Raw genomic sequence first — 14721 nt, 5'->3', positions numbered from 1 at the left:
GATTTGATCATTAATTAGTACTAGCACATACAATAAGTCTGTCACATTACATGGTCACTCAAGATGCTTCCTTTACTAATAGTTAATACTAACAAGCAAGCTGATATAAAATTAAAATTACTTAATCAAACATAATCATAATTGAAGTCAAAAATACAATTAATTTACTAATCAATCCTGTATGTGGCCATTGATACTAAGGTTGTTTTTGCGGATGAGCTTATAGCGGGTAGCTGGTAAACTAGCTTATAACTGATGGATGATAAGATAATTGATTAAATTTGTAGTGTTTGGAATAAATAATGATAAGATATAACCTTTAAAATATAAGCTACTTGAATTAGCTTATCAAAAAACACTATAAACTAGTAAAAATAAACCATAAGCTCATGAGAAAGCGGTGGTTACCAAATGAGTCTTTTTTAATCAAATGAGTTTATAAGTTATACGCTATAGGCTGAAAAATAGGACTCGCTAAATAGACCCTAACTAAGAATACAAATCAACCAAATAGAAGGATTCATAGTGTTCATACTACCTAATTAAGTATAGTAAGCTACTATATCGTATCATTACAAACAAATAGAAGGATTATAGTAGCAAGCTGTAACAAACTAGTGCCCACTTTCTAAATCCTTTTTTTATATTCACTTTTCTTTAGTTTTTCTTTTTATATCAGTGTTATTTCGCAAGAGACTTTTTCTTTCTCTAAGTTTCGAAGAGGTTTTTTCGCAAAATTTAATTGCTCTACCTCAAATTTTCCTTTTCACTTTTATCTCCTATTTAACCTCTTCTTCTTTATTCGATCTTCACTCACTTGTCTTGTAGTAGTGTTGTCACTAGTTTTATGTATTATTTTTTTTTTTTTTGAAGAAACTAGTTTTATGTATTATTAAAATTAAAACTACACCCTAGGTATAGCTTTATGCAGTAGCGCTATTGAGGGGTTTTGGAATCCCTTCAATTAAACCAATTTTTTTAAAACAAACTCTTGAATCATTTTTTAATTCATTTTTAGGGTTTATAAAACCATCTGCACGCTAAATAATCCCCAGTATATATAGGGCCGACCGACCCTGTGCAAGTGCAATAAGGTCCTTGGCATAGGGCGTCAAGCTCAGATGGCGGCTAGAAATTTGATATAAAAAAAACTTGTACCTACGGTTAAAATCCGTCACTAAATTTCATTTTCTGTAGGTAAAAGTCTGAAAGACAACAATTTTGCTATCAAATATGCATTGTTGATTGTTCATAGGTAAATGTCTCTTTGTCTCTAGGTAAAAGTCATGTTTGAATCATTGTTCATATATTTAATTACAACTTAGTTGTCTTTTGTTTTCCAATTATTTTTGAATGAAAATTGTCAAGATTATAACATGGCTCTGAATTGTAGAAGACGGGCCTAATTATACAGCGTATGTTTTTGAAGTACTCTCTTTTTAATGAAGAAGATATAAGTTTAAGAAAAATGTTTTCTGTACATATCCCCTAATAGGGTATGCACCTTGAAATAAAGAGAAAAAAGATAGCGATGTAATAGATGTGATTTTTTAAGATGTGATAAGAGGAGAAAAAAAATGTGCTGTTGAATTTGTGTAGGAAAACAATAGATGTTATTAATCATTGTTTTTTTAAGTCTCTCAATAGATGTCTCTTGTAAGCATCCAACTCGTATTCCAATACCTCGCTTAATATATTGTTCCAACTTCCAAGTCTCTCAATAAAATGTATGCAAGTTGCAACATTACAAAATATATATATATATCTGTTCATATTTTAGTAGAATGTTTCTTTAATATTTTATTTTCCGTGAAGCAAGCCAGATTAGATGATCTGTTCATATTTTAGTATATATATTTGCCGTATCTGGCCAGCAAGGAAGTAGTTTAAAACCACCAATTACGCTTTGATGTCGCAAAGTCAATTGCTCATTATTTATTTATAATAATACATTTGATTATGAAAGGTTCGATCATAATCTGTTTTTGTATTTATTTATTAATTAGTCAAATCGAGAGAGAGAGAGAGAGAGAGAGAGAGAGAGAGAGAGAGAGAGAGAGAGAGAGAGAGAGTGCTATCTTCTTCTTCCATCAAAATTATCATAGCACTCATCCATCATATTTGTAATACTAATAATATTTTGACACATACAAACGATCATAGCAAAATCAATGGAGATAGAAAATAATACTTTCACAAATACACACGATCATAGCAAATCAATGGAAGTAGAAATTCTATTCCATTCAATCTCCAACATCCAACAATTACAGAGCTCCCTAGAACCTCTAGTAAATCGGTTATCAGGAGTTGACACCAACCAGCTTAGTATCAACCTTAAGGAGATCGATGAAATGGTCAAAAAAGTACAAAAAAGTCACTTCCGTAGCTCTGAAAAGATTCTTACTTGGTTGAAAAGTGTTAAAGAAGCGATAATCGAGTTTAACGATTTGGTAGAGGATATCAGTCTCAAGGAGAGCATTAATAAAAATATTTCTATTTTCAGATGGGTGTTAAGCTTAAAGAGTCGTTACAGTGTTATGCGTCAAGTCACAAAAGCCCAATGGAATCTCAATAGCTTAATCGAGGAAGGAAAGTTATTAATCTCGGAAGAAGAGAAAGCCGAAAGGAATCTCAAAAGCTTAAGCGAGGAAGGAAAGAGATTAATCTCTGAAGAAGAACAAGAACAACAAGAACAAGAACAAGCAGAAGCAGGTAGCAGAAGGTTTTCAAATGAAATGTTTGAGGAAGTTACTGTGGTTGGAAGAGAAAACGAAAAGAAGGAGATTATAGACCAACTTCTTAAGTTGAACTCTACTCCTGATTTTCATGTTGCTGTTTTTGTCATTGTTGGTGTTCCAGGAATAGGAAAGACAAAACTTGCACGTCTTGTTTGCGAGGATAAACGAGTCAAAGCAAATTTTGGGTTCGAACCAGTTTGGTTTGAAACCTTTGATGTTGATTCCGTCGTTAAGTCAGCTACCACCATCATTGACGGCTGTAAACGACGTCTAATTGTGGTGGATGATTTGCGAAATGACATCAAGAATGATCTCGTAAAGGTGCAGCAACAGTTAAAGGAAGAGTATGGTGGGGCAGGTTGTGTGATACTCATCACTACACGTAGCAACCGCGTCGCCAACGACATTTCTGCTGCTAGATATGTTTTGAAAGGGCTTAATGAACAAGAATCACGTAACAAAGATGGCAAAGTTAAGATTCCTGCTGCTAAATCACTGTTCCAACAAATTCGTGGATCAACTTCAACCAGCAACAAACAAGACGACGAATGGGAGATGATGAAGGATTGTGGTGGAGTCCCTCTCGCGATAATAATCAAAGCGAAGTTGATGAACCAGTTTTTTGATCAAGAAGGAGGAGGACAAATAGAAGACGTGGAAAGAGAGTTTCTAGAAGAGCTCAAGTTTATCTATTACAAGGATCTTCCCACACATTACAAGTTGTGCTTTGCATTTTCTTCATTGTTTCCAGAAGATCAATTGATTGATGCTGAGAGATTAATTCAACTCTGGACCGCTGAAGGATTTCTTTCGTTTTCCACCAACAGTCAAGAAGAATTTGGTTTCAACGAATTTGTCGCTTCGGTTTTCCAACAAGTTGAAAAAGAAAACAGCGAAGACGAATGCGGTGCTGTGAGGGAGTGCTATAGAATGAACCGATTCATGCATAAACTCGCAAAGCTAGTGGCTAGTGGCGAAAACATCATTGTGGATTCAAAGGTGGGAGTTAAAGAAGGAATGCTGCGAGCTTCGTTTGATTTTGGTTTGGATCTGTCGTATGAGATTCCAGATTGGGTGTTTGATAAAGCAAAGAAATTGAGAACCATTCTTTTGCCATGCAAAAGCACCAACAACCCCCGGCTTCCACACGAGGTGAAGATGACGACGTCAACCTGTGATAAGATCTTCAAAGCCTTCAAGTTATCCATGCGTGTATTGGATCTGCATGACTTGGGGATCAAGATTGTTCCAACTTCTATCGAGGAGATGAAGTATTTGAGGTTTCTAGATCTATCCCATAACAACATAGAGAAGCTTCCTAGCTGCATCACAAAGCTTATCCACTTGCAAACCTTGAAACTGTCCTACTGTCACGTCCTCAAGGAATTGCCAAAAGACTTGAAGGATTTGACTCGACTCACCCATCTTAACATTGAGGGTTGCTTGGATCTATCTCACATGCCAACCGGGATAGATAAACTCACTTCCTTACAAACATTATCACTTTTCGTGGCCAGCAAGAAACATGCCGACACTGGAGGACTAAGAGAACTCACGGATCTCAGCCACCTCAAGGGAAACTTGGAAATTTTGCACCTGGACCAAGTCAAGTTCTCTCCATCCAACAAAGCGACTACAGAGGAATTTTTGAAAAATAAACAACACCTTCAGCATTTGACTCTAAGATGGGATCACAATGATGACAGAGAGGGAAGTGGCATCAACATTGATGTAAACAACGACGAAGACGACGAAAAGTTACTTGAATGTCTCCAGCCACATCCGAATCTGAAAGTACTATTCCTTGTGGGGTACAATGGCCACACCTTTTCTAATTGGCTACATAATTCAATTCAATGCCTTGTTAAGTTTACCTTGAGTGACTGTCACAAATGCAAATTTCTACCGCCAATGGATCACCTTCCAAATCTCAAGGCTCTTCATCTTCGGAGGTTGAACTTTCTTGAATTCATTTCAAACAACAGTAATAACCTTGGAGTAGGTTCCTCTTCCTCTCAACCAATATTCTTTCCATCCTTGAAGGAACTTACAATTTCGGATTGTCCTAAACTCGAAAGTTGGTGGGAAAATGTTAAGATATTGGAAAACAACGGACCATCTTTCCCTTGCATTTCAAAACTGAATATCCGATGTTGTCCTAAATTAGCATGCATGCCACTGTGTACTAATCTTGATGAAGAGTTGGTTGTGGTAGATTCCAACGTAAGATCAATGAGGGAAACTAAAACTGAAACTACTTCAGTAGCATCACTACTTCCTCTTACCAAACTGAAGTCCATGGTCATCGAGCGTATTGTGGAATCTCCACCAGAGAATTGGCTTACAAACTTCATTTCACTTGAGGAGCTTCACATTCGAGATTGTTCAAGTTTAAAGTCTTTACAACAAGGTTTTAAGTCTTTGGGGTCACTCAAGTTTCTCAGTATTGAGAGATGTCAAGAACTCGATCTCGAAAACTCTGAAACTGAATGGAAGTTTCTGAAAAACCTTAATTTTCTTACATTAAGGAGTATTCCAAAACTGAAGTCTTTAGCAATGGGATTTGGAAACATGAAATCTTTGAAAGAATTAAGGATTTATGATTGCATTGAACTAACTTCTCTACCAGAAAACATAGGTAATATCTCTTCACTTGGCAAATTGGTTATTTCTGAATGCACAAAGTTAGGTTCTCTTCCCAAAGGAATGATGAACCTTAAGTTACTTCATACCTTGAAAATTACGGACTGTCCCTTGTTAACGCCAAGGTGTCAACCGAACACGGGTGATGATTGGTTACAAATTGCTCATATCGAAAATAAAGTTGTGAAGGAAACTTCTCAAGATTTAAGGGACTTGTGAAATCAAGAAATGAATTATACTTCGGGAAGTGCAGATGTAGCTACATCACTGATTTATAAGGAAATGGATTGATTCTAAGGTTCTCTTCCTTGTTGTTTTTTTTTTTTTTTTTGGTAGATCTCTTATTGTTGTTTCTATAGCTGTCAGCTCTGCACTCTTTTTCCCTTGGCAAATTTTATTCTTGTATGATTTGCTTACAAGGTTTTTAACGAGGCAGATGCGCTAAGATCCCTTGGCTATTTTGGCTTGGGTTTTGGTTTAGTCCTCCGAGTACTTTTGTATCTTTCGTTTTATTTTAATAATATTTTTAAGTGATGTAAATGCTAGGTGCGGCCAAGAGGTGCTAATATAGTTTAAATGTCTTGGTTTATCATGTAACGTCTTTCGACTCTTTTTTGTTTTAAGAATGGTTTTGCTTACTGGATGCTTTTTAGATACTTGCTCACACTAGATTTTTAGTTTAAAACCAGGTAAATATCGAGTTATCATAAGAGTTTGTTATAAATATCTTTGTTACGTTAAATGTTACTAAAATTTGGAATAGATAATTTGATTAGTTAAAGAAATGTAAGTTAAAGTTTACTTGATACAATTGAAATTAAAGAACACAAGTAGAAAACATATTTTTAGTCAAACGGCTAAGCACTTTAAATATAATTGAATGAAATCATTATGCTCATCATGGTTTGGTTTTGAATGTGTTTGGAAGCTTGAAATGAGTAGAGGTTGGCTGAGTTTCCTTAACTGTGACATGTATTTTGCTCTTTTGTTGGAGTAAATTATCATGAGCAATCTATGTTGCTGGTTGTGCTTTTCTGTCAATGAGGATACTTTGTTAAACATATATAGTTAGAATTTATGCATGGTCATATGCTCCAAATGCTATTATATTTTCTCATATTTTGAATTGGTGATTTACTCATTCTTTTTATTCTTTTCAAAAGAAAAATGCAATTTTTTATTTAAAAATTGAGTCTTGTTAACGAGTGCACTTAAGGCACTTTTTAAAAATTGTAAATAAAGAAGTTATTCCGATATATTTATTTTAAGGGAAATGTTAACGAGTGCTCCTGTGACACTTTTTAAAGACCATAAGTAGTAAGCATTTATGAAAATGTGTGTAATCAATACATTGTAAATCAAAATATTTGACATTTTTAAAGAATAATTATTTATTTTAGAATGTTTAAAGAGTGTCATGGAGGCACTCGATAACAAGACCCTTATTTTAACAATTAAGTATTTCAAAGTGTCATGGAGGCACTCGATAACAAGACCCTTATTTTAAAAATGAAGTATTTCAAAATCCAATATATTGAATATACAATTTTTCATAAAAAATTATAGTAGTAATTTTAAACATTTAAAGAGTGTCCTAATAACAATCATTAACATTTGTCTTAAAAATAAGCACTCAAAAAGGTTGCTACACTTATAAAGATTTGATTTAACGAGATAAAACTAATACATTTCATTAAAAAATCAAGAACTAATGCAAGGGAGAATGTCAAAATAAAGCCAAGAGCTGGTGCTATATATGACCACCTTAACAATATTAAGATTATGACCAACCATATTATCCTCTTTGAGAAAACATCAACAACAACAACATCGTTGGCGTTTTACTGGTTTTTATGGCTTTCCAGAAATAGAAAAGAGAAGAGATTCATGAGATTTACTGAGAACCCTAGCACAAGACAACAATCTCCCATGGTGCGTAATGGGGGATTTCAATGACATTCTATCAAATGAAGATAAATGTGGTCATGTTGATCACCCACCTTGGAGAATCAGAGGCTTTAGAGAAGCTGTTCAAGAATGTAACCTAGTAGATTTACCGTTGAGGGGTTACCAATTCACATGGAGAAAAGGGCGAGATGTCAATGAAGGAACGGAAGAACGTTTTGATCGAGCTATGGCCACACAAGCATGGTTTGATTTATTCCCGCATGCTACGCTTACTAACCTCATTGCAGATAGATCAGATCATTCACCAATATTAATGCAATTGACGGATAGAGTGAGAAACACGGTCAGAAAACAATTTAGATTTGAAAATGCTTGGTTTGAGGAGGAAGACATTCAGGACGTGGTTCTTAATGGCTGGGCCGAGAGTGAGGAGGGAGGTGTTCTCGAGAAGTTGAACAATTGTTCAAAAGAGCTAGAGAAATGGGGTTTGAACATTAGAAGAAGATTTAGCAAGGCTATAGATGAATGTCGTCGAGATATGGAATCGTTACGAGAAATAAATGATGAGGATTCTTGGAGGAAGTACAACGAGGTTAGAAACCGAACGAGCTCTCTTTTAGCTCAAGAGGATGCCTTTTGGAAACAGAGAGCAAAAGTAAATTGGTTGAAGGATGGTGACACAAATTCAAAAAAAATTCATGCCATGGCTAGTGCACGCAGAAAGAGGAATCATATTATAAAGTTGAGAAGAAATGACGGGGAGGTGGTGGACAATCACATTGATATGTGTGGGGTCGCAAAGCAATATTTTGACGAGCTTTTCACCGGAAATGAAGGGAATATGCAAGAAATAATAGAATTAGCCCAACCAACCATCGCAGAAGATAATCAGAAAATGATGAAGTCGTTTACCATGGAAGAGTTTAGACAAGCTTTGTTTCAAATGCACTCTGATAAACGTTTTTGGCACCTATGCGGACCTGAGATTTTTTATACAAGCGTCTTGTGGCTTAACCATGGTGAATTTCCATCTAGTCTTATCGAAACCAATATAGTCCTTATTCCGAAGAAGGATAACCCAGAATCTATGAAGGACTTGAGACCTATTTCTTTGTGCAATGTAATTTATAAAATCATTTCAAAGGTTTTGGCAAATAGAATGAAAGTCGTTTTATCAAAATGCATTTCTCAAGAACAATCAGCGTTTGTGGAAAATAGATCCATCCTTGATAATGTTTTGGTTGCTTCAGAAAGTCTTCACCATATGAGATGCAAGGCTAGAGGTAAAAAAAGGCGAGATGGCATTGAAGCTAGACATTATCAAGGCGTACGATAGAGAGAACTAGAGCTTTGTACAAGCCATGATGCTAAAGTTAGGCTTTCATGAGAAGTGGGTCAACTGGATGGGAATGTGTATGACTAATGTAAAATATCAAGTGCTTGTAAATGGTGATGTGATAGGTTTGCAAAATCCAAGAAGGGGTTTGAGACAAGGAGACCCTCTGTCCCCGTACCTGTTCATCATTTGTGCAGAAGGACTCTCGACCCTTCTAAAAAGAATGGAAGCGTGTGGCGATATACACGATGTCAAAGTGTGTCGAGGAGCTCCACTCCTGACACACTTATTATTTGTCGATGATTGCTTTCTTTTTTGTAGGGTAGAGGAACGAGAAGCAAGAAAATTATTGGAAGCATTAAAAACCTATGAGGAGGCTTCTGGCCAAGCAATCAATCTTCAAAAATCAGAAATTTTCTTTAGCAAAAATACTAATGACAGCGTTAGAGAGGTGGTAAAGAACATTTTTCAAGTGACAGAGAGCATTGGATCTGGTAAATATTTGGGTCTACCATCTTTGATCGGAAGAAGGAAGAAAGCAGTGTTCAGCTACATCAGAGATCGCATATGGAATAGAATTCTGAGTTGGACCGGAAAACATTTTTCTAAAGCAGGCATAGAGGTACTTATTAAGTCTGTTGCTCAATCTATTCCAACTTATTGCTTGAGCTCTTTTCTACTTCCAACCTCTCTAGGAGATGAGATTCAGAAGATGCTAAATTCCTTTTGTGGGGATCGAATAGACAAAGTGGGAAAGGTATAAATTGGATAAGGTGGGAACGTGTGGCTATGAGGAAAGAATTTAGAGGAATGGGTTTTCGACATCTATATGGTTTTAACTTGGCTATGCTAGGGAAGCAAGGTTGGAAATTAGAAACCGACCATGATACTATAGCTTCAAGAGTTTTCAAAGCTAGATATTTTCCTAGAGGGAATTTTGTTGACGCAAAATTGGGACATAACCCAAGTTTCATTTGGCGTAGTATCCATGCTTCACAGGTAGTAGTTAAGACCTCAGATGGAGAATAGGTGATGGTAGAAAAATTAGAATGTGGAAGGATACATGGATTAGAGACCACGAAGGAAATTATATTCCAGGTACTTTGTAAAACAATGTGGAAAACATAAAGGTGGAAGAGTTAATAGATAGTAACATTGGAAAATGCAAACATGATCTAGTTAATTTCTATTTCAATCCTCAAGTGGCAAATCAAATTTTGACTATGCCAATTTTTAAGGATATGGGCGAAGATAAATGTTCTTGGAAATTCACGTCACATGGAGAGTATAGCGTAAGGTTGGCATACCACTATATCATGGAAAGCTTAATAGATAATCATGATCTAAGAGTCCCTGGTAACTGGATGAAAATATGGAACATGAAAATTCCTCAAAAAGTCAAAGTGTTCTTGTGGCGTGCAGCACGAGGTTGCCTCCCCTGATGACATGTTGTCATTACGTAACTTTTAGGACTTATTTTGACAATTTGATAGAGTTCTCAAGAAAATATAAGGATCCAGGAGTGTTAAAGAGCAAGAAAGCATCAAAAGCTGAATTGGCCAAATCGCGGCGCGTTTACAGGCAGCGTGACGCGATTTTGGCAAACAAAGAGCCATGTTTTTGATCTATCCACAGCGGGGCGCGATGTGTAAGCAGCGTGATGCGATTAAGAAGAAGGATCCAGAATGACTCGAGGTTTTTAAGCCATCGTGACGCGATTGGAACAGGCGTGGCGTGATTGGACACTCAGGAAAATATTTCCTATTTAAACAGAAGTCAGTCTAAGGAACAAGGGTTACGATTTTGAGGAACAAAAGTGCGATTTTGAGACGTGAAGGCTGCTTGAAGGGCGATTTCCTCCTCCTTTACTTAGTTCATGTATGTTTTAATTATTTCATTGATTATGCTATTTGTAAACTCGATTATGAGTAGCTAAATCTCTCAGAGATTAGGTCAGAGTAGAATCTATGTAACCCTAATTGATCTATGTTGATGTGAAACTCTATTACTTATTAATGATATTCTAGTTTTTATTCAATTCAATTGTTCTTAATGCTTTTTATATCCTGATCAAATATAAACATGATTTAGTGAGAACGAATGACTACTGACCATAGCTTTCGACTTAGACCTAATTGAATTGTTCTAATAAACATGGTTAGTCTAGGAATGGATAATCGTTTGTTAGTGATATTAGGTTAACGTGCTTAAACCTTTGATGATTATTAGACCACCTAAGGAATTAGGGGTTGTAGTTTAAGAAAAGGGTCCTAACTCAAGGGATTGATTAGGGCTAATTTGTTAACTATCGTGAAACTAGAGAATCATTAGTAATAATAGGTGCAGTATACCAATTAGGGGAACCATAGAGGATTCGACAGACCTGATCTCATCTGTCTCCATATTTTCTTAATCAATCTTTATTTTCCGTTATTTGATTTCATAAAATCAAACCAAATCTTCTGCCTAGTGACAAACTAAAAATAACTTTTACACATCCTAAATATTAACCTTATTGCTAAATTGAGATTAACACAGTCCTTGTGGGATCGATATTTTTACTAGTTCGATAGTTATTGGTACACTTGCCAAACGTCTATCATCCCCCACAAGGGAAAGACTTCGCACTAGAGGAGTTCAATGCACAGATCGATGTGTTCATTGTGAGGGATCTTATGAAAATGATTGGCATGTATTCTTTGGATGCAATCAGGTGGAAGAGGTATGGGCTGAAGCGAGACTGTGGAATTTATCCATGATAAATTGGAAACAGCTGATGGTTTTGTTGATCTCTTTTTCCAATTGATCGATTTGTTGTCCCATGATAACCTACACATGTTTGCTATGACCATGTGGTGCATTTGGAAGCGAAGAAATGAGAAACTGTGGGATGATGTTGAAACCCGACCCGCGATATCAGTTCGACTGGCTCGTGAATCTTTGCATCAATGGCAACAGGTGCGTTCAAAGCAGCAACATATGACAAACGTTTCAGGTTCATGTATTAGAACTTGCACATCGCAGAACAGTAACAAAAATGAGACCATGTGGAGAAAACCAGCTTTGGGTGAGGTTAAGTGCAACGTGGATGCGGCAATTTTTAAGGATCAAAGGTGTTACGGTATAGGAATGTGTCTAAGGGATGCTAATGGTGAGTATATAGCAGCAAAAACAGCTTGGTTTCAAGGCATTCTACAACCACAAGAAGTAGAAGCATGCGGTCTAAAAGAGGCGATAATTTGGCTTAGGAATCGAGGATTAATGGCGGTGTCCATAGAACTTGACTGTAAGCAAGTTCTCGATATTTGGTCTATATTTTAGATCGGATACATTAATTATTCAATGAATCTAAAAAGTCAATTGTTTTTCGTAAATGAAACCGGAGGAGTATTTATTAATCGTACAATTTAATTTATATTATGACATCAATCTAAAACTATTATCCTCTTTGTATTTATTATAATTGTGTATCCACAAATACTTAATAAATACTCTGTCTGGTCCTTTTTATAAGGAACAAAAGTGACAATTTTTTAGTCCCTTTTATAAGAAATATTGACCAATTTTAAAGTGTGTTTGAAGCTAAATTTCAATTGTGTCCTTATTTATCATGAGAGAGAATATTAAAAAATAAATAAGTTAGTGGAATCAAAAGTAATTAATTTAGGGACATTCATGGAAAAAAAATAAAATGCAAAGGTGTATTAAACGAAGATAACTATTTTCAATGTATTTCCTTGGTCTTAAAGATTTATATATTTTGTTTCTTAGAAAAAAGACCGGAGGGAGCATAACTTTTCTTTTTATCATTAACAAACATATGATCGTTGTCGGAATTGGTGATTAATTGAGGGTGGCTTGTGAACAGTGACGAGGGTAGTACTCCCCTGATCCGGAAGAGTTTAATAAGATAACTTTTGCTTATACATCTTTCAATCACTGTTATAAACAAAAATGTATTTTTTAGATTCATTCACTCAATAATATATATGATCTATATTATAGAACGTAAAAATCGTTTATTAAATGAACCTAAAATGTAAGATTTTTATTATAATAATGACCGGAAGGTGTATATAATATATTTATTTTTTCACAAGATTTTCAATAATGCCTTAATTTGTCATTTATAATTTATGGCTAAATTTTTTTTAGGTCATTTATGGTAATTTATGGCTAAATTATAAATTCGTTTTTACCAACAATAATAGAGGTTCGAGTGGTTAAAAGACTTAGACCTTTTAAACAGGTGGTCATAGGTTCGATTTCTGACTATTGTGTATAAAAAAGATTTTGTTAAGAGGAGAACCAGTGGTTCAAACATGAGTTTTGCGTGCAGAGAAATAGACATTTAATCATAGACAATGTATAATTGACAACAAAATTGTTGTATTCCAGACTTTTACCTACGAAAAATGATATTTAGTGACAGATATTGTCCGTAGATACAAGTTTTTTTTCTTCCTTTTTCAAATTTTGAGGACCCTTAAGTTTCAAGCTGTGTGCAAAGGTTTTGTTGCATTTGCACAAGGTCAGCCTTGCATAGTTACCAGCATAAGAATTGATCACTCGAGCAAAGTTGTGTGCAACCATATTCTCTTATCTCTAAATAAACATTACATTAAAGTTTTTTTTTTTTGACCGAAACATTAAAGTTAGAATGCAAATTTAGAAGAAATTTAATATTGTTCACAATAAAATTAAACTCGGATTTCCCTTTATTTCTTCCATTTATTGCAGCAACAAGAACTTGGGAATCACTATGAAAAGTTTCATTTGGATTTAAAATTAGGGTCATTCTAACTTGTGTCGGCACAAGTTAAGAACCTAAAAAGAGAATTAAAAAGTAACTTTTATATCGAAAAGATAAAATTTTAAACTTTCAATATATTGAATGGACAATTTCCGAAAAAAAAAAAAGTTTTTATGTTTACTTTTTAAACTTGTACCTCAAGGGCATAAGTTAACTTTTCTCTTAAAACTATTCTGGGATTCTCTTCTGTGAGTACTACACAGGAGGAGGTTCAGTGTCAATCATGACCATTCAATTGGTCTTTTATACTTTTTACCGAACTCAAGTCAGCCAAATCAATGGCTAGGATTCCACTAGACCCTCCAATAACTGGAAACGATCTGTGCCCAAAATTATAAGTTATTTTGGCCATTTTCCACGTATCAAGAAATCCAATTAATTTTGTGTAGAAAAAAGATACTACCTCCTTCCCTATTTATAAGACCCTTTTGATATTTCCAAATACATTAATTGTTTTTTTTACCAACATACCCTTATTTATTTTGCATATTTTTCTTCAATCAACAATAAATATTATGTTGGAAACATAAATTAACTCTCTCTCTTAAGGATAAAATTGTAAAAATAATAAGTAATTATATTCAAATTTAATACTACAACCAACTTTATTAATTTCCGTAATTTTGGCAAAAGACTCCTATATTTAGGGACGGATGTAGTATTATAAGTTCTTTTTCAAAATTGTCCTTAATAAATAATATGAGAAAGATAAATTAAAGAACTAAAAGAAGATGGGGTTAATAATATTTAAGAATATAATTCCCTCAAAAAGAAATAGTTAAGGATATAATAGAAAAAATAATACTAATATTTTATTAGTATTGTAAAACGATATAGATAGAATTTTACACAATTTTTTTTCGAAAGCGGCAAATAATTTTAGACAGAAGGAGTGTAGTAAATAATACTCCATCTTATCAAATTTATAAGCAAAAAAATTACGTTTTAGGTTCATTGAATACTTAATGTATTTGGCATATATTATAGACCAAATATATTAGGTGTTGAATGAACCTAAAGAGTGGTTTTTAGCTTATAAATATGACCAGAGGGAGTACATGAAAAAGCACGATAACATGCATTAGTTGACTAAAAGTGAATTGTTTATCATTAAATAGTAGTTTTATGATTGAAGATCAACGTGACATGTTCATTGCATTAAATTTATGAGCGACATCACGAACATTTTTAAAGGTAAAATCGAGGACTTAAATGCACAAGTCTTTATAAAATTGATTTACACTAAACAGTTTCGTTGGGAAGTACATTAATTAACTATT

At 34.5% G+C, this 14721-nt stretch overlaps 1 protein-coding gene across 1 annotated transcript; it reads left to right on the top strand.

The window, feature by feature from the left end:
* The first annotated feature begins 1975 nt into the window (after positions 1–1975).
* On the top strand, positions 1976–5978 carry LOC146920633 (putative disease resistance protein RGA4). The gene has a single exon (XM_085714016.1). The coding sequence runs from the start codon at positions 2172–2174 to the stop codon at positions 5601–5603; it is 3432 nt and encodes a 1143-aa protein (XP_085570142.1). The 5' UTR covers positions 1976–2171; the 3' UTR covers positions 5604–5978.
* The last annotated feature ends 8743 nt before the right edge of the window (positions 5979–14721 follow it).

Source organism: Medicago sativa, chromosome 5 (assembly GCF_051527215.1).
Source record: "Medicago sativa cultivar Bolivia chromosome 5, Bolivia_mono, whole genome shotgun sequence".
NCBI lineage: Eukaryota > Viridiplantae > Streptophyta > Magnoliopsida > Fabales > Fabaceae > Medicago > Medicago sativa.
The sequence above is the reverse complement of the archived record's forward strand: the minus strand, read 5'-3'. Positions and strand labels throughout refer to the sequence as shown.

Bases quoted from the DNA above. Each gene is read 5' to 3' on its own strand.
- LOC146920633 (XM_085714016.1), top strand. From the start codon at position 2,172: ATGGAGATAGAAAATAATACTTTCACAAATACACACGATCATAGCAAA.